Genomic DNA, 20,357 nt, shown 5'->3' with positions numbered 1-20,357 from the left:
CAATGATGTCCCGTCCAAATCCTAGCTGTTTCATCCACAAAATGAAGCGATCACGGCATGTCAAAGGAAAGGCGATCCCATTTGTTAAAGTGCTTTGGCTGCCATTTTTTTACTCTCCTAAAAATTTGACATTTTTTAGATTCAAGGTTTTGTCTTCCCAACAGCAATTGTGTACACTCATTTTTTTAATTTGTACACAAATTGCGGAGTTACATACGGCACATATTTCTTTGCTGATATATCACATAAACACAAAACACAGGGACAGGCACAAAAGGAGTTGTAAAAAAAAATGATGGTATTCCCCCCCCCCCCCAAAAAAACAAAAACAAAACAAAAACAAAAACAAACAAAAAACAAACAAAAACAAAAACAAAAACAAAACACAAAACAAAACAAAACAAAAAACAAAAAACAAAACAAAACAAAAAACAAAAAACGTACATCTAGTCTTCCCATCTTGCAGAAGATGGGCGTGGCAGTGATTTCCTTCATGATGCCCTTATATGCTGGAATGGAGTCATCCAGTTCACAGCAGGTTTTCCACATGACGTCTGTCAGCCATGGAACGTCCGGTTTGGGCGGAAGCTCCTGGAGATAAAAGCAAGTACATGTAGAGTATCATCAAGACAGAAAACACATTTTTTATTTCTCACCACATACTGACAAAAGTAAAAGTGACTCACACAAATCGCCTGAGAAAGTGCCTAGCAAAGGAGATAGGAAAACGAGCCTATTTAATCACACTTTAAGAATCAGTGTCTTCATGGTGGGTTTACCCAAATGAAATACAAGAAAATTGCTGGGATCATACACAGATGAAAAGATCTGCTACACACAATGTTGAATTTTTTTTTTTTTTTTTTTAATAGTTACTTTACAACTACTGGTAACTGTGCAATCAAGGAACCATCAATGATTTCTTGATTTTGATTGGATATGGAAGAGTGTTGCGATGGCAGTTACCATTGATTTTAAAGCTACCATAGTTTTATGCAAAAGATCCCTGGTGATTTGAGCGACTCTACCTGATCTACTCCCGGTGCACCTCTGAGGAAAAAGTTCCATTCATCACCGGTCACTTTCCCTTCTTGTCGCATGATGTCAATGCAGAGCATGAAGGAGAAGACCAGCTTGTGGACTTCAAACAAACCCCTGCGATGAACAAAACAAGCAAAAGACAAAATATACATAAAGTGACTGCTTTTATACTGTCCATGCGTGTGGGTAATATAAACTTTTTTTGACATTAATTTATTGTCCCTTTTTTGTCTTCTTTTTTTTTTACTGCATTGATAAGGTGATGCTGATGATGATCATGTTAATGTCTTGAATATGTTATTTGATATGCCAGTTGAGAGTAGTCCAGCATGCTAGCTCAAATATGCATTCAAATAATGTGAGGTATTCATTGACAGTCAAAATAATGGTCCTGCCTCATCCTGTTCACCATGAGGATGAGATATGATGAAATATCTGTTTTCCTGAAATATCAAGAGCATTCGAAAATGATTTTAATATGTTTCATTATTTAACAAATGACTTGCTTTTGCACACTGGGTTGCTAACTGGTTAACTTATCAACAAAGAAACTTCAACTCACTTTGCACCAATGCCAAACTACCTTGGAGGTGGAATGGAAGTGTAAGTGAGGAATCTTTACTGGTATAAAATAACCAAACTGACTGCTGGTTCTCACACTCCGTGACTGTTCATGTCCTGCACTATCTACACGACATCAGAGAAAACATTACAACCAAATACAGGCAAGGACAGAATTTTGTTGGAGGAGGTTTGATGTTATTCCACACAATGACAACAGATTCACTATCAAAGTTTTGGTCCCTGATGAACGAAGAAGCAGTACGCACCTGGAGACGTTGGTGTAGACCTGAATGGTTGTCTGTCTGAGCAAGATGTTCAGTCTCTCCTGAAGGTCACTGTTCTTCTCGCTGTTCTCGATACACAAGTTGAAGAGCTGGAAGGGAATAAAACATACTTCACAGTAATTTAATGTGATGACTATTCACATCAATCACTAACCTTATCCTGGTGACTTGTTACTATTGCAATGTGCTAAAAAAAGGTATCAATGTAACTAATGTTTGCCTGGTGTCTTGGAATCTTAAATTCTCTTGTTCTATTGACACTGAAGGAATATTGCTGCTACATGTATCAGTAAAGTGATCTTTCCTCACAAGCATGCTTCAACTGAAGCATGCTTGTGAGGAAAGATCACTTTACTCAGTAGGTTACTTGCTTCACATTCTATTCAACCAAATAAAAGCCATCTCTCTAGATATGGATTATGAAATAACATGGATTACGAATAAACACTGAGACTCACATTCTTAAAATACTTGAGGGAGAACTGGTACATTGGGTCGATTTCAGCCAGTGATGCGACCACAAAGTACATGACTGATCCCCTGGTGGCAACCACGCGATACTTCTCCCTGGCGATGGTAATCTTCTCCTCGGTCTGTTCAGCCTCCGCAAGACGTTTGGTGATGACACCAGATGTCACCTGGTTTAAAACAAGCAACGGTGTATATGTTCAATCAGTTTCCCTTCATTATAAACACGTCTCCTGAAGCAAATGAAATGATCTTTAATTTTGAAAAAGAAAGGAGCCCAACGTGTGCCATCTGTCCATATCAAGGAATAGGAATGTCAACAAAAGAAAAACAGAGATTGGTCTGACAATTGTATTGGCATAAGTCAGAGAATTTGGTATCGAGGCGCCAACAGGGTCTAAATGGCAACAAGCTCTTATTGCATGATAATGATGAAGCACATTTCCCCCAGATCAATTGATGGTACTCATTACCAAATTACTATTTCAAACAGCTGAGGAAAACAACATCTGATTCTCTCTAGTATCAAAACATGCATTTAAAAATTCACCTGTGAGCTCATGAGAAAGTGTCTTTAGTCTACTGATAATGCACGCTATTATATCTGACTCACTATCACAGATAATGAATTTTTTACTCTGTGTTCTTGCAGTGAAATTCTTCTCAGAACTTTCACATGCAAGCAGACACCTCAGGAACCACAAACCTTTGATTCGTTCAGAGTGTTTATGAGATCTTCGTTATCCAGGATGTTGCCCTCTGACTCAAAGAGCAGCTTGAGGATGCGATCCTCAATGGCCTTCAACTGGTTCTTGTCGGCATTGATCCTCACAATGAGCTGATTTCTCTGCTCCTCCAGATCTGGCCTCTCAAGTCGAACGACGTCACTGATGGGAGACAAAGAGGTGAATTTTGTCTCAAGTTAGAATTTAAGGCAGCCACTAAACATCTAGTGTAGAGATATTACTGTGATCAATCATATACAGGTCATGTCGTCTGCACAAAGTCTTTTAAAAATTGGTCATTCTTCAAGCTGTAAGATCAGGCAGCTGAAATGGAAATTCAATAGATTTGACTGCTCTATTTTTCAGTCAGGTTATTTAACTTCCCCTGTCCCCCTATTGCACACACCCTTTCTCCCTTACTGCAAGCACACTTAACATCTAAAACACAAAGCAGTTAAATCATCTAGAGGATTCACTGTTGGATGGAGGTAATTGCATTGGGGGTCAAAGGGGTCACTGTCCAGTAATCATTAAAATAATCATGCACATTGCAGACTGACCTGAGCAGCTGGTCCTCCAGGCCTGATTTGGTGACGGTGAAATTGATGATGGTCACTTTGATGCAGACCTCAGGCAGGTAGTGGGGATTGGCCATCTTGGTGGTCATGTAGAAGCGGAAATTCTTGTCATAGTCGATGTCGCTGTCTCCAAGTCGGATCAGGAGACGACCACCCTACAGAAGGCAAAGGCAACCATTACAAGGGCCATACAATGATATAATTCCATGATGGGCAATAATTTTTCAGAGATACTAAGAGTCCAAGATGAATGAAAGCCAGCTTACGTTGTAGTATCACTCTCTTGTGAGTCTCAATATATATTTCCTCTGCATTACTGACATCGGTTTGGAAATTACTCGTCTTGAAGTCAACAAACAAATGTAGCTAGTTGTGGCACTGGCAATCTATTGTTCTGTAAATATATATTTACTTTTTTGCTGTTAATCTCTGTTAAATGCTAAAGGCAATGCCAAAGCAAGATGTTCATAAAATAACATCAATTGTAACTTTATCCTTGAAAAAAAAAAAATGTGTCGCATGTGACTACACTATCCTTAGCTTCTAATGTGACAAGTATTCCCTTTTTGTGACAGAAATATATTCTTGATCACATAGAATCATACTCTGGACTAGGGTCAAACTTAACTCTCTGGAGTGTCACTATACCTGCACAAATGTCTGCTTCAGGAGAATGGGCTCCAGGGCGGGGTCCAGTGTCTCGCCGAGATCCTCCAGGAGTACCGGCAGACCGACTCGCACGGCGTTCTCCAGGGTACGCAGGAAGTTGTTGTCGGTCAACTTGATCACCTTCAGACCGTTCTTGGCCTCTCTGTTGCGGATCCAACGATTAGCCTGGGATGAAAAAATTGGGGAAACATGAAAAGCAATTCTGGGTTATGAAGACATATTGTTCATGACTTTAAAAAAATCTATTTGTTCAAACATGAGAACACACTGAATAAGTTTGCATTTTTCATACAATTGCTCTCAATTTTTTAAATTAATTTATCTAACCTAACTCTGGCAATGACTAAGGTGGTTACTGCTTTTGGTCTCTCTATCGACACAACACGTTTCGTAAGCAGTTTGACAGTTTTCTGTCTATGTCTCCAACTTATCTAATATCTTATCTTATGCACTGGCTTGATGGAGACAAAATTTCCAACTTCCAAAGTTAGTTAGGGATGACAGAATATAAATCTAAACAGCACATTGTAGGACTTATAATGTGCTATAAGTACTTGGCATATTTTTTGAGAGAAAAGTTGGCATTCTATGTTAACTTCCTGCAGAGCATGTCTCTTTATGATATTTTTTTGGGAAAAAATAAATGTTATTATGGGCACCAGTGAGTGATCACTCAATGGTAAATATTGTGTCTCTAGATGTAGACATATTCACCTGTTCTTGTGGGTCAATCATGAGTGGCCAGCGGCGCCCCCTTGTGACCAGAATGGCATTTTCTGTAGACACTGCATCCCGAGGGAGGCCATCCGCATTCCACTGACGAATTTCAAATGGATCGGCCAAGACCTGCGAGAGAAATGCAAGCAACAGATTTTATCATCACTACTACACCATTTGCTGATATGCCTTAGTGGAAAAGACCCAAAACTATTAATCTGAGGTCCCTGGTGGGAGTTCCTCGGCAGTTGCAGTTTGTGCCCCAGGACAATTAATATAAGACACTTTATCCTCATTGCCCAGTCCTTTGGAGGTGGCATGGTTATTTGCTTACAAGCATTCATTGCTTCTTTAGAAGCCACATAAAAGAAATCAAAATCAAAAATCAATTGAAACAAATCAATTCATCCAGGAATTTTAATAAAGGACTGGACTCTGTTAGTTTTCCTTCCTTCCATCTACTGCATGATACTGGCATACATCTCATGCATTATATTGTTTTTTAGTGCCAAAAATGACAGATATTGCACAATCAGAATCAAGATGCCATACCTTGATTAGAGAAAGTTCCTCTGTGACAGGGATCTCCAGTTCCTTGCACCTCTGGGTCCAGTAGTCCACCAGCTCCACACGGTAGGAGCTGGTGAAAGCCCCGTAGTACGCCACACAGGCAGCCGCTACAAACACATTCCCGACAACATTGCCAATTTCCTTGTTGAACTCCTGCAAAGGCAACGCAAACATTGGTATTCACAGGCCATGTTTCATCTACTTGTTTATGCAGCACAGTTTTCCCAATTTTGTTGTGACAGCATTTGTTTTGGGAGAATGAGTTTTATTGCGATGATAGCTGTTTTAGGAGAATGACCTTGAATTATCAATCAAGCAAATAGCACCATCACCATGAAAAGCTACAACAAAGATGCCTGTGTGATTAATAAATTACCAGTAATGTTTGTAGTATCATAGAAATTAACATGAACACAAGAGCTTGAAATCAAATTGAAAGCAGCAGAGGGATGAACTTGTGCATTGAACATCCACAGACTTTTCAAGCACAGCTTGACAATTAGCCACAGCACAATAAATGTTGTGACAAGCATTTTTTCGTTTGACAGCTGAAAAAATGATGATGAACATATGTGATGTACCTTGACCGTCTCATCCCAACGTCCCTGTTCATCGCCCAGGGCAGTGGTCAGTTTGCCGGCCCTCTTCAGCCGGGCGGCCGTAGTGGCCATGTTTCTGGCCAGTGTCTCCTTCTCGTTCACACTGTGATCGTACGAGGCCTGGAGTTCAGCGATCTGGGCCTCGACGTTGGCCAGTTTCTGCTGCTTCTCACGCAGGACGGACATGGTTGCCTCCAGCTCAGCTTCAGCCTCGGCAAGCCTTGGAGGTAACAAAACATTGGATTTATTAGAAGTGGTTCTCCTCATATCTCCTTTCATTTTTTTCACCTTCCTATTTCAGATGTCTGTGATGAAGCCATTTTGGGAGGTGTCTTTCTCAAATGATATTCTGTCTTGGTTCTTCACAAGTTTAGTTCTTGTCAATGCAAACTAAATCAAGTCTGGCAAAGCTGCCCATACTGGTGCATAATGAGTTCACAAAGTTCTGAAATTTCTCAAAAACGCTACCCTGAAAAGCAAATAAAGGATATTTATGTACTTAATTTCATTGCCAAGATAACAAGGAAAAGTAGAAATTACGCGGTGCGTAATATATGTCCCCGCCGGAAGTAGCATTTAGTAGCAAAATGTACAATATAGGTAAAAAGATGAAGGTCAAAGGTCAAAGAAGTCAAAGGTCAAAATTCTACGTAGAAGTTTTGAAGCCCTCACCTAGTGCCATCACATAAAGCAAAAGGAATCGAAATCGGGTTAGAAATGGCGAAGGAGTAGCATTTTGTAGCCAAGGTACAATATAGGTAAAAAAAATCAAGGTCAAAGGTCAAAGAAGTCAAAGGTCAAAATTCTGTGTAGAAGTTTTGAAGCCCTCACCTAGTGCCATCACATAAAGCAAACAGAATCGAAATCGGGTTAGAAATGGCGAAGGAGTAGCATTTGGTAGGAAAATGTACAATACAGGTCAAAAATCAAGGTCAAAGGTCAAAGAAGTCAAAGGTCAAAATTCTGTGTAGAAGTTTTGAAGCCCTCACCTAGTGCCATCACTTAAAGCAAACGGAATTGTAATCGGGTTACAAATGGCGAAGGAGTAGCATTTTGTAGGCAATGTACAATATAGGTCAAAAATCAAGGTCAAAGGTCAAAGAAGTCAAAGGTCAAAATTCTGTGTAGAAATTTTGAAGCCCTCACCTAGTGCCATCATATAAAGCAAACGGAATCAAAATCGGGTTAGAAATGGCGAAGGAGTAGCATTTTGAAGCAAAATGTACAATATAGGTCAAAGGTCAAGGTCAAAGGTCACAACTGAAATTTTGTATAGAAGTTTCAAAGCTCCCATGTAGTGCTATCATATAAAGCAAACAGAATCAAAATCGGGTTAGAAATGGCGAAGGAGTAGCATTTTGAACATTTTGATCACACACGGACGCACACACGGACACACGGACGGACGGACACACGGACGGACGGACGGACGGACGGACGGACACACGGACACACACACGTACGGAGCCCGTTTCATAGTCCCCTGCTCGAACTCGTTCGGCGGGGACAAAAACTAGTTGTCAGCCTGGATTGCAGGTCTTTGTATGGAATGAAACGCAGATATCCATGTGCATTGAGAGAATGCAGCAGTATCAGTAGAACACATCACTAAAAGTTTGACCAAAATCGGATAATCCGTTCAAAAGTTACGCATTTTTAAAGTTTTGGTGCAGCTGTAGCTGGATGAGAAGACTTCTAGTTCATTACACCATGTAGGTAGAACAATATAAAGAAAACATAGACAGAATTCTGCAAGTTTTCATTTTTTATCAAAAGTACACATTCCTTTGACTTGCTACTGACATACATGTATGTAAGGGGTAATGTTATTTCCCCTGTTTTCTGAAAGAAGTAAGTCAAGTGTTCTTTCATTATGCTACATGAGTGAAAAAGTTTCTTCATAATTTCTTTACATCTTTGCACATATGTTAACATCACAAAATATTGTAGTCTTCTCATCCAAGATGTTGGCACCAAAACTTTAAAAATTCATAACTTTTGAATCGATTATCTGATTTTCCACAAACTTCCACTGACGGTGTTCTACTAATGTTGCTGCATTCACTCAATACACATGGATAATTGGGTTTCATCTCCTTTAAAGATTTCAATAGTTCCCATAGTTCTAAAATGTTAGGAACACTGAACAAGACCACAACAATGAAACTTGATGTGTTCATTAAGAGGCATGAGAGAAAGCTACTCGTGTCCTGTAGGACATCCACTTACTTCTGCTTCTTGGGTTCCACGGTCTTGAAGACTTTAGCATAGAGATCCATGGCTCTCACCCACATACACATTGACTTGCAAGCCTGAATTTAGAAGGAAGTTGGATTTCAAAGCAAAAAACATTCAGTGTAAACTGATATAATGCTATTAGAATAACTATTCTGTGTTTAACATATTCACTGCAAAGGGACAAGGAAAGAGAAGTTAAACTCAGCTACACTTTTCATTTTGAGCAGTAATTCTGTTTGTTCACCTGATCTGAATCTTTATTTGCAAAAAAAGTGAGACAAGTCTACCTTCACTATTCAAACTTTGTAGATACGCAAATCAAAAACTAAAACCACTTCATGTAATCACTATTCATTCCTTGCAGATAGACAAATTATGAACTAAATCATGATAGTTTTATGTAATCACTATCTATTCATCCTTTGCAGATATACAAACGCTAAATCACTATCATAATCATTACACACAATCAATTTCTGCTGGTTAAAAAAAAAACAAACAAACAAAAAAACCCACAGCATGCAGACCAAGATGAGCAGTGAGTCTCCGCCCAGAAATGCAGCACTCACCTTGGATGTCTTCTCCACAACTTCGGGCACAAACTTTGGGTTCTCAATGTACTTCTTCAGCTTCCTGAGAATGCTGTCAGGGATGTTGTCCTTGTCGTAGTCCATGAGCTTCTTCAGGAAGGTGGGATCTCCCAGCAAACCCTTGGCAGTTGGCCAGTCAGGTCTGTGGAGAAAAGAAGATATCAGAAGATTGGTGACTAAAATGATAATCATGAAGCAATATACCAGTGCCCACAATACTAACATTAACACAAAAATATCATACTGATGATGACCATTACTATTTCAACAATGGTCTATCCAACTGAAAATGAGATAAATATCAACATTAGCAGCAGTCAATGATAATCTTCATCATCATCACCATCATCAGTATCATAATGACTGTAACTATGATAAAGGTATTGCAATCACGATAAGTAGATGCAACAATAATGCAGGTGAAGCCAAGTTTGTTTGTTTGTTAGTTTGTTTTTACAGAAATCACTTCCTGCATAAATAGGATTACCAGTCATGATGGAATTACACAGAAGTTCTGAAGATGTTGATTCTCAAGGTATGGGTTCTGCTAGCAAGTATTCTCTTTACTGATTTCTTGCCCCCATCGAGGTTTACTCAAGAAGAACTCACTTGACTGTGAGGAGGATGCAGATGGTTTCCATGACGGTCATCACCATGTCTGGTGGCTTGTTGAACACCTTGATCTCAGCAATGTCGTTCTTGTCCAGGGCGTCGAGAGCCTTCTGGGCAGACTCCAGAGCAGGCAGGGCCTCGTCAAGGTCCCTCTGGGCATCGTCGGCGATGGCCTGAGTCTCCTCTGCCTTCACCTTGGCTGTGGCCTCATCGTCCAACACCACTTTCCGTACCTGTCGCCCAAAATATCAAACATGTTGTTACTCATCATCTACACCATACGAGGGTGACACGCTATTATTGATGTCCCTACGATAACAGTGCAACCTGTCTTAATATCAAACACTATCTACCCTGTACTGAACATTTAATCAGCATGATTGTTGCTCACATACCACGTGAACGACTACTACTGAGTCTCCATTCATTCACAGATCCACATTCGAGTTCTTGTTGATTATAATTACATAAGAATCAAATTGAGTAATGTGAGCAAAATCCAATAATAACTTTCCTAGATAGTGGAATCCAATGCCCTCATGAACTTGCAGGGGAAAACAGCTGAACCTTAACCAGGACAAATGCTCTCAGTACAGGGGAACCACATCATAATGTTGACCTAAAAATCACAGCAATTGCTGTAACATCAGTATTCTCAAGGTATGAAAACAAGGAAATATAAAGAGTTGGGACCTACAAAATCCCCTTGTTTCTTAGAACAAATTTGTTCTATTTGACCTCTTTATAGCGAGGTTCAACTGTACAAGCACAACGCCAACTCCACTCACCTGATCAGCCTTTTCCTGATCCACAGCTAGCTTCTCCATGAGTTTCTCTGTGTCCGCCGATTTCTGTTTCAGCTCAGGCTCGAGGGCGGTCAGCTGGACCTCCATGTCCGCCACAAGGTCATTGGTCTCCAGCAGCTTGGTCAGTCCGTTCTTGACACGGTCTCGGGCATTGACCAGTTGCCTGGGGGTGGCACAGGACAGCACAGGGATGCTTATTTAAAGTTTGCACACATTTTACAAGTAATCATATTCCCAAGTGTTCATGGATTTCAATTCACTTGACAAAAACATTACTCTTACAACACTTTGAACAAGTATTTTACTGCAGTGTCTCACAAATTAAAGGAAATTGCTTGTTAAACTTGCATTTTGTAAAGCTAAAAACTAAAGCAAAGAGGAAAAGGAAGAAATTAGAAAGAATGATAACTATTCAAGAAATACATTATGATAGCCATCAGCCCACTTTGTGTGCAATCTACCTATTTCATAACAAGACATTCTACGACTCTTCTACACATAGCCAAGGAGAAAGACAACAAAAAAGAAAGAAAAACATTACATAATTCCAGGACAGCTTTAACTGAGATTGAGGTAGGTTATAAAAGTATCCATGTCCGAAGTGTTTAGGACTTAGTTGCAATTAGCATGAACAAACAACTTGCCATCCTCATTTCGCAACTCTTGCATGGCTATAAGTAGGCATACATCTGAGGATCAAAGGTGTCTTGAAGGATCATTTGAAGAAATTCAATGGCATGTGGGCAACAATGAGACTGTAATACAAGGAGTATATGAGTCAATGCACATGTCTGCAAAGACAAGAATTACAGCACTATTAAATAGGACTCCACATACAGATGGCTTAGCAAAGCAGTAAGTGCACATACCGCCTCTTCTCTGATAACATGGAGAAGTAGAGATTGATGAGTTCCAGGTAGCTGGTTGGAGTGGTATAGTAACGTCTCCTCAGCTCATTGTAGTACCGCTCTGCCATGGTGCTGACACTGACGTGAATCTCCACGCACATCTCCGCTACTTTCACCTATCGTGAGCAAACAATCACCAGTTCAGATAGATGATTCAAATATACATACACCTGAAATGCACACAGTTTGGTAACTGTCTTTACAAATATACTTACTTTCATTTTCCACCAAATTTGTCTTGTTCCAGAGTTTCAACATGTACATGGCTTGCATGCAATGATCAATTCATGAAGATGTTTCACAATGAATGTTTAAAGAGCATTCTGGTTTCAAAATCTGACATTTCATATATATAAATGATATATGATTACTATAATAAGGGCAAAACAATGATGACCGATTTCATTCTTCACGTCGTAACTTGAATTCGCCTATAAATATCTCAAGCTTGGGTATCAGTTGTGCACAATAGGACTGAAGCAGGGGTAGCTACAAATTTGCCCTTGGGATGTGTGAGAAAATCATCCGAGACAGATCCTTACCTTGAGTTCGTCACTGCCTAGGTCAATGCTCTCAAAGAAAGTGTTGGAGACAGACAGCAGGGCCTCCTTGGGCCACTCCACAAACCAGTCGATGGTGCAGCAGTTGACGAGGGAGGGGAACATGCGGCAGCGGGCCCGGAATGAGTCGCCCACGGGACTCATGCAGAGCACGATGTGCAGGTTCTTGCGCACACGGCTGATGAAGAAGTTGTAAATCTCGTCCCGATTGCCCTCCGGTATCCCTGCCTCCTTGGCAGCTGGCCTGCAGCCAATGATCACCCTCTCGTACTCGTCCGGCTCAAACAGGTTGGGCACCTCTCCAGAGTTCAGAATGTTGTTGATGTCTTCCAGGAACTCTTCCACCACAATCTACCGGCAGAAAGGATATTTAGCATCATTGTTTAAAATTTTGGGTCAAGTCTTGTCAACAATGCAACACTAATACATTTGTACATGCAAAATGAATAATGGATAGGTGATAACTCTAAGATATACAAGATAACCCCTCTTTTCAAAGAAACTCGGTCTTTTTTTTTTTTTTTGGTGTGGGGAGGGGAAACTGTTAGTAGCTACCTCAGACCTTTGGATTGACTAGAGCATTGATGCATCCAATTTAAAATATGATGCCATTTTATAAATTGACATTACAGTGCACACAAAAGTAGAAATCATCATTCAGATAATTTCCTGAGAGGGCTATCGCGTCGTTGTATTTCAGATACAAGATCAACTTAATGATAAAAGTCGTGTGTGGTAGCCTTCATTGTGTTCCTGACTACTTTTAAAAAAAAAATGCAAGGTATGTACAGAAGTGCACTGCCCAAACCAGACACAAAGGAGGTACTAGGCCACTGACAACTTGCAATTCTGCCTGATTTTTATTTTGCATAATGACTGAGGACATCACATTAGAGTAAAGCACTGCACTTGACGCCTTCATGAGACAAAGTTCTTCACCTGGGTGTCTGTGAAGAGGAAGACAGTGTTCTGGTTCTCAACGCCGGCCATGTTGTAGAGCTTCTTGAGGTCCTCGTGGAAGGAGTCGTAGTTGTAGCCGCGGGACAGCTCAATCTGGAAGCACTTGTAGCCACAGATGTGGGAGGCCAGTCGAGTCAGGGACTGCTTGCCAGTACCACCCACACCCACCAGCAGGGCGTTGCCTCGCTCCTGACGAATCACTCGGATGATCCTTGATGAGGAAGCACACATCACAAATATCATTTGAATTTGTTTACAACTTGAACAGAAGCAATACTGAGACTATGATAAGGGAACTCAAGTTTATTCCTTCATGCTCTGTTTTTCAGTCTGTGTCAAGAGAGAACAATCCCTGAAATGGATGTTTTTAGCACTGATATCCACATCTTTATCACAGAGTGAGTAGCTGACAGCAGTCGTAGCTCATGTTTTGTCCTGAATGCAATTCATGTGATCTTTTTGATAACATGTGAAACACCGAGGGACTTTTTGAACAAGAATGCTAAAACAACAGAAAGTTATGTTACCTTGAGTTTTTATCAAACATATGATTTCCCCTACCTGAAGACCATAATATTCCTGATGTATTGTAACGAGAAAAACAGAAATTGTTCCTTTCCTAAATTATGTGAAATTAGTGAAATTCATGCATTAAGCAAGACAGCAGTCTTATTGCAAACAACAAGTACTCTTACAATCCGTTTTGGTCTTCATGCTAGCTTATTAAATTTACTGTAACTCTGTAGGTCGCATTTACCGCATAATTGTTGGGGTATACGTGACTGCTGGTTAAGTGAAGTGAAATAAACAGTAATAACATTTCTTGTGGCCATCATAGATATTAAGATGTACCACATGTGATAGTTCCATGAAATTTCAAAGTCAATTATGGATGCAAAGTATATGCAGATTGCGCATTTATTTTCACTCCAGCTGCTGCTTATACCCGGAAGTCTGACCATGAGAATAGGACTATCTGTACATGAGTGAGTTCTCACCTGGAGACATGCTGGATGGCGTCCATGAAGAACACTAGCTTCATCTCCTTGGAGGAACTCATGTTGTAGTCATCCAGGTACTGTCAAATGCAACAAAGAAAGTAAAACATTCATGTCAATGTCACAAAACACATCAAAGTATGAGCACTAAAGATGGATACAGAACACATTGCTAAAAGGATGAGCAACAATGACAATATCACAAATATGGGAAACAAATTCTTCTCTTCCATGCACATATAAGATACTGTCAACAACCCTAAAACCAAAGTACATTAATACTTGTTTACATGTTTGTTTGTTTTAAAAAAAAATGATCAGCTAAATGTGTATCATGTCAGCTAGTTCAAAATGTGACACTCACATCCCCGAGGACATTCCGGAGTTTATTCAGATCCGCAATGTCTTCATAAAGCTTGTCCGCCTCGTCGGCCCCCATCTTCATGAAGTCGCCGAAGATGATGGGCTTGGTGACGAAGGTCTCGGGGTCGATGTTCTGACTGAAGTGCTTGTTGGCCATCTCAGCCATGATCTCGTTGAAGTACTTCTTGTCCTCGTTGTTGATGAGACGGTCGTGGAAGACACGCTGGCACTCATGGCAGAAGATGCGGAAGATGCCGACCTGGTCGCGGATGATACCCGGGTCTGCCTGGAGGACACCTGGGGAAAGCATTCAAAGCATGTTGACTTTGGGTAAGTGATTGAGCAAAGTGCAACATATCTACACGGAAAGTTCAAACAGATTTGATGATAACAATCATCATCATCATCATCATCACCATCACCATTACCATCACTATCACCATCATCATCATCTTCATCATCATCATCATCACCATCATCACCATCATCGTCTGCTATAAACTAAGCAAGGCAGAAAAAACAAGATACTAATGGCAATATGTATTGAAACGTTTGCCTGTATGACCAACAGTCTAAAACCACTTATTACTGATATCACTATCATGTATATCACAATCTTGTACTGACATTTCTGTGCACATATTTGACAAAATCATGATATCATCAACATTATTACCCACTCTGCTGCAACATCCACTAAAAAATGGGAAAGTTAACTCATGACACCTTTGGGAAATATGTTCTACGCACCTCAAGAAAACCACAACAGTTCCATGGAACATATGATCACTTGTTGGTTCAGGCCATTACCATCACTGTTGCAAGTCAGTGGTGATAATAATTAACACGGATCAAGATTGAACTTCATTTTGATCCAGTGATTGTGCTGTATGTACCTGGACCATCGAAGAGATAAACTTACCCTGCACACATTTGGAGAGATCTCTGAGGTTGAAGACGTAGTGAGATTTGGCTGGTGTGGGTAAGAGGTCGGTGCTCATGCGGCCGTAGATCTCCACTGCTGCGCCTACAATGGCATCTGCCTGCTCCTTCACGGCAGGGGGGAACTCTGCCAGGAAGCCGCTGATAATGGACTACGAAACGCAACAGGCAAACAAAAAGCAATGAAACAGAATATCACAGAGTCATCCTAATATGATAGTGCAAACTTGACTGTTTTCAGCTTCCAGGCTAGTAATATAAATTATGTCATTAAGTGACTCAACAGCCATGGCTCTCCTGCAATAGGAAGCTACAAGTGTAGTCCAGCAAGTTATTACATATGAATGTACATTGTCATTTAAAAAATATAATTTGACTGTTTTTTGCACATTACAAAAATATGGGCACATTCAATTTCTAGAGGATTTCTTTTCAGCATTACAAGCATAAAAGCAAAATCAAATGCATATTTCCAGAGGTCATGATGGCTGAATGGCTGTAAAACTGACCTTGAAAATGTGCTTGAGACTGTGGTCGGAGGCAGTGGGTACACACAGCATGCTGAAGTGGCGCATGAGACGAGGTGTGACGGGGTTGCGACCTCCACCCGGAGGGGCACACGCCGAAGCCAGGGTCACATCCTGAGAAAACAAACAAACAAATGAAGTGCGCAATTAATAAAAAGGCAACACATGTGGCACCATACATGAAGGTTCAATGTGCAGAAATAACAATTAACAGAACTTTGCTTACATCAAAATAGCGTAATTTTCTCTGAGGATTACCTGAATTTCCTTCCAGAACATCTTCTCTCTGTCATACAGTCCACCAAAGTCCTGGTACTGTCTGAGAAGTTCGATCGGCGGCTGAGAGCCATAAGTGTCCAGCTTGGGCATGTTGAGATCATCAACAAAGATGATGACTCTCTTGCCAATAGGAGCACCTGAAGAGATATGGACAATATTACATAATCAAGGATCAATCAGGACACAAGTACAAACCAAAATGCAATTGTGACATTTTGGCTCTCTTGAATCACAATGATACTGCTTTTAAGCAAAACAAGGGTACATGGACATAAACTTCATGCTCCTGCAAGAAGCAATATTTAGTGAATCCTGTGTTTCAACAAATGAAAGAAGGCATGCAGTTTTTACCCAAAGAAATTCATTTTCTCTCAAGTAAACTACTTGGTAAATACTTGACTGTTTGCATGAATTACCTCATTCAGGAGAAAAATTAAAACTTGGTGATATTAAAAGAAAAACACAGAAACAATGAGTGAGAATGTTGAGCTTTGCCATAGCAACATCATCACATGAAACTTGAAACAATGAGTAAGAAACTTGTTTGTTTTATTGGGGGGGGGGGATGTCTTTGCCCATACCAAGGATGGTCTTTCTCTAATCTAAACTTGGTGATCCTCAAAACAACAACAACAAAACAATGAGTAAGAATGTTGAGCTTTGCAAGAGCAACGTCATCACATGAAACTTGTTTGTTTTATTGGGGAGGGGGGGGGGTGCATTTGCCCATACCTAGGATGGTCTTTCTCTTCTTCTCCAGCTTTCCCTCGATGATCTCTTGAGTCCTCTGGCTGCTGGTTTGGGCCGAGAAGTTCATGAAGATGGGGACGTAGTCTGCCTTCTCCGCGATGCCTTCCAGAAGACCACGGGCAATCACAGACTGTGGGTAACAACGATGTCACACAAATAATGTACTTATATCTTCACACAATTGTTGATCATAATGAGACCAACAACTCTACTTTTTACATTTTTTTTTTCTCCTGACTAAGTTGCCTATCACATCACTAAATCAAAGAATTAATTTTTTTTTCTTCGATAAACAAATGACTTTCGAGAAAAAAAAAATAATCTGCAAAACAGGTAGTCTACCAACAGTCAGCTACAGATGACTTGTAATCTAGAAACTTCATGGAACAAATTTCTCATCAAATTTCACTCCTCCCAGTTCAAGTCTTTCACTGTCCCATCCTCCCTCACCCCTTCAAAATGAAAACAAAAACAAAAATGTGGAGCTGAAGAATCTGTACATCTGAGAAAGATTTTCTTTCATCCAGGTGACACTGAAAGAATTCTACAATATTTTGAAGATGGAAAGAGAGAGAGGGATACCTTGCCCACTCCGGTGGTGCCAGTGAAGAGAACAGAGTGTTTGACGAGGAGAAGCTTCTCCATGAGGTAGCCGAAGCGCACCGTGTCCATCGTGGGCACAAGCATTTCAAAGAAGGGGATCTCCGGATTGTACTTGAAGGCAGGCACTATCTTTTCCCACAGGTCCATGCGCTTGGAGTCAAAATCCATGTAGCAGCTCCACAGGTCTCCATTGGTGGGCAGCTAAGGCAGAGGGGAGAGTGGTAACAGTGAAATAGTTTTGTAATCGCTGGAAACCATCTTCTTGAAAGTGTCTTGATAACTAAATATTTAACGGCTGTTTCAACCGCTGTATAAATGAAGTAGTTATGCAGGCAAATTATTGTGTAAAATGGATAAAGCACTGCATCAAATCTACTAGGTGTGCCAAAGGAGTTAGCAAATTTATAATCAAAGGCATTATCTAAGTAGAAAAAAGGGTCATTAACTCCAAAGAAGACACTGTTTTTTCCCCTCAATTGAAGAATTAAATTTGAACCACTTATGCAATAAAATGAGTATGGTTTCATCATCTTTGCACCTATGCAAACACAATGCCCCTGCCAAAGCTTTTTATCTTTATTTCAATTAGACAGAAATATGTAAAAGCATCTCTTGATGATGATGATGATGATGATGAAACAGCATTTGTATGGCGCCATTTATCTGTTAGAAACATTCAAAGGCGCCCAGCTCCTAAAAAGTGTCACACATCATTCACAAAGATGCCGGAAAAGATGAGTCTTCAGTGCAGACTTGAATGTATTGAGGCTGCTGCAATTCCGAAGCTGAACTGGTAGCGAGTTCCACAGACGTGGTGCAACAGAAGAGAAGGCTCTATCCCCATACATCTTTAGGCGAGTATTGGGAACATGGAGTGTCAGTCCAGTACAGCGTAGCCCTGGTCGTCGCTGACGTACACTGATAAGCTCAGACACGTAGCCAGGAGACAAGTTGTGGAGAGCCTTATAAGTAAGCAGTAAGATCTTATACTGTATTCTGCGTTGCACTGGCAGCCAGTGAAGCTCACGAAGTATTGGAGAGATATGGTCAGACTTCTTGGTGCCGGTAAGAAGGCGCGCAGCCGCATTCTGTACAGCCTGGAGGCGTTTGATTGATGTTAGTGGTAGGCCAGCATAGAGACAGTTGCAGTTGCAGTTGCAGTTGCAGAGACAGTTGCAGAAGTCCAGTCTAGATGATATCAGGGCATGGATGATGCTCTTCTAAAGCCATGAGAGTGATGATAAAAACAAAAGAAAAAGAGGGACAAGGATGAATCCTACTCACTTTGGCATCTCCGTTATCCTCAAACTGGTTCCTGATGAAAGTGTCGAAGGAATCCCAGCAGGACTCTATGAGGTTGCCACCGATGCCCCACAGGTAGCAGAAGACAAACGTGGAGCAGACGATGGGGTGTAGCTTGGCCGTTTCCATCCTCAGGTTGGGGCATCCTTTGTCCTGGAAGAGGAGGGCTTCCAGCAAGCAGCACAGGCTGGTCACTTTACTGATGTCGACCTGAGGAGTAAATCAGATGGCATCACCTTAGAGTATGATACACAGTAAAGTTCTGCCTCCAGGAAAGTACCACTTCTCACAACAAATGTATACACACTAACTTTGAGCACTTTCAACATTGTGAGAATACAACTCTCTGTTATTTGCTTCCTTGCATTGTGAGCATGCTAATTGCACATGCTGAAATAATGCATTCAAGTCACCAGTAATGTTGTACAATAAACTAAAAAATTGGCGATGCTCACACATAAACATCCCCAGGTATTCAAATGTGAGTGTTAGAATCAGTAACTTCTGACTTTCAGTGCCAGTCTTCTATAAACAGGAATTCAATTCAACAATCTTGAACAGGCACAAAGCAGAGTTACCTGGTTGATGGCTTGTGTGCATTTCTTCAAGATGAACTTGAGACCATCTTCCACATAGTTCCCAAAGAGGTCAAGGATGTAGTTGTAGGTCTCCTCCTGCAGCTTGTCTTTGAAGCGGGCCAGCCAAGTCCTCACGTACGGCATCCACTTCAGCTCTCCAGGGTCAATGTACACCATCCCACACCTGACGCATATGATGCACGGTGAGGAAACAACTGTCAAACTTGTGCTTCAAATGACAGTGAAATCTAGATTAACACTGAATGACGAAGTCAATGTCCTGACCAATGTAGTGTGGTTATCTACATAACTGCAGGAATTGAATGCCTATAAAACAGTTGAGGTTAAAATGATTTGACTTGCTGCATTTTGTACCTTGAATCATGTCCAGATCACATCCAGAAATATATTTAAAAAACCTTACAAGGTAGGAAATCCCACATGTACAGCAAGGAGGGGAAGGTTCCATAATTATAGATTAATTTATGCTAGCTTTAAATCACATAAAAACACTAAAATGTCTGAACATTAAGCTCATTGTTTGCCTAATATATCAGACTCTTTATTTTCTTGCAAATTCAAAGAAAATTACCAGAAACTCAAGGGACATACTCTCATCAACTACAACTACCAGCATTAGTGATTTGAGCTAAAATTAAACATACACTGTGTGGAAAGCAAACACCACGCTCATACTGAATTCAACAGATATTTGGAGAGATCATTAAAAAAAAGGGGGGTATTACTGCTTCTTTTGCAAGAGTAAAATTTGCAACTGCAAATTATATACACATTTTTATTTTCCCCTGCTTCATATCTACTACAGATTTTTAAAGCAACAATGGTGGTTACCTGCTGACTGTGGCTGGTGAGGCTACAGCCAGATCCTGGACCTCAAACACCATGTGGATGGAGGCCGAGAGCTTGATGCGCTCGCTGTTAGCCAGACACAGCATCTTGTTGTCGTCCAGCACAGTGTTCATGTTCTCAATCCAGAGGGCGTCTACTGGACCGTCGCAGATGATCCACTTGTGGTCATCGGTTGTGTCCTGCAGGTCAATTTGTGACAATGGAGAAATATATAAAACTTGGTGAGTAACAGTCAATGTTGATATGACCACATAAA

General features: G+C 40.7%; 1 protein-coding gene across 1 annotated transcript in view; it reads right to left on the bottom strand.

Moving 5' to 3' along the window:
• LOC140238152 (dynein axonemal heavy chain 6-like) overlaps positions 1-20,357 on the bottom strand; it is a 63,371-nt gene that overhangs the window by 15,692 nt on the left and 27,322 nt on the right. Inside the window, exons 31-57 of the mRNA XM_072318091.1 lie at positions 20,084-20,280; positions 19,232-19,415; positions 18,636-18,863; positions 17,331-17,552; positions 16,731-16,878; positions 15,978-16,135; positions 15,702-15,833; positions 15,173-15,344; positions 14,252-14,547; positions 13,888-13,967; positions 12,869-13,100; positions 11,912-12,280; positions 11,331-11,485; positions 10,444-10,624; positions 9,653-9,888; positions 9,023-9,185; positions 8,445-8,527; positions 6,198-6,435; positions 5,599-5,769; positions 5,044-5,175; positions 4,309-4,494; positions 3,643-3,815; positions 3,064-3,244; positions 2,348-2,527; positions 1,872-1,978; positions 1,029-1,155; positions 445-591 (exon numbers count right to left, since the gene is read on the bottom strand). Of these exons, the coding sequence (XP_072174192.1) occupies positions 445-591; positions 1,029-1,155; positions 1,872-1,978; positions 2,348-2,527; positions 3,064-3,244; positions 3,643-3,815; positions 4,309-4,494; positions 5,044-5,175; positions 5,599-5,769; positions 6,198-6,435; positions 8,445-8,527; positions 9,023-9,185; positions 9,653-9,888; positions 10,444-10,624; positions 11,331-11,485; positions 11,912-12,280; positions 12,869-13,100; positions 13,888-13,967; positions 14,252-14,547; positions 15,173-15,344; positions 15,702-15,833; positions 15,978-16,135; positions 16,731-16,878; positions 17,331-17,552; positions 18,636-18,863; positions 19,232-19,415; positions 20,084-20,280 (4,878 nt within the window). The remainder of the gene's footprint in view (positions 1-444; positions 592-1,028; positions 1,156-1,871; positions 1,979-2,347; positions 2,528-3,063; positions 3,245-3,642; positions 3,816-4,308; positions 4,495-5,043; positions 5,176-5,598; positions 5,770-6,197; positions 6,436-8,444; positions 8,528-9,022; positions 9,186-9,652; positions 9,889-10,443; positions 10,625-11,330; positions 11,486-11,911; positions 12,281-12,868; positions 13,101-13,887; positions 13,968-14,251; positions 14,548-15,172; positions 15,345-15,701; positions 15,834-15,977; positions 16,136-16,730; positions 16,879-17,330; positions 17,553-18,635; positions 18,864-19,231; positions 19,416-20,083; positions 20,281-20,357) is intronic.

The sequence above is a fragment of the Diadema setosum genome, chromosome 14 (genome assembly GCF_964275005.1).
Source record: "Diadema setosum chromosome 14, eeDiaSeto1, whole genome shotgun sequence".
Lineage (NCBI taxonomy): Eukaryota > Metazoa > Echinodermata > Echinoidea > Diadematoida > Diadematidae > Diadema > Diadema setosum.
Note: the sequence above shows the minus strand (reverse complement) of the source record. Positions and strands in the feature narration are given on the sequence as shown.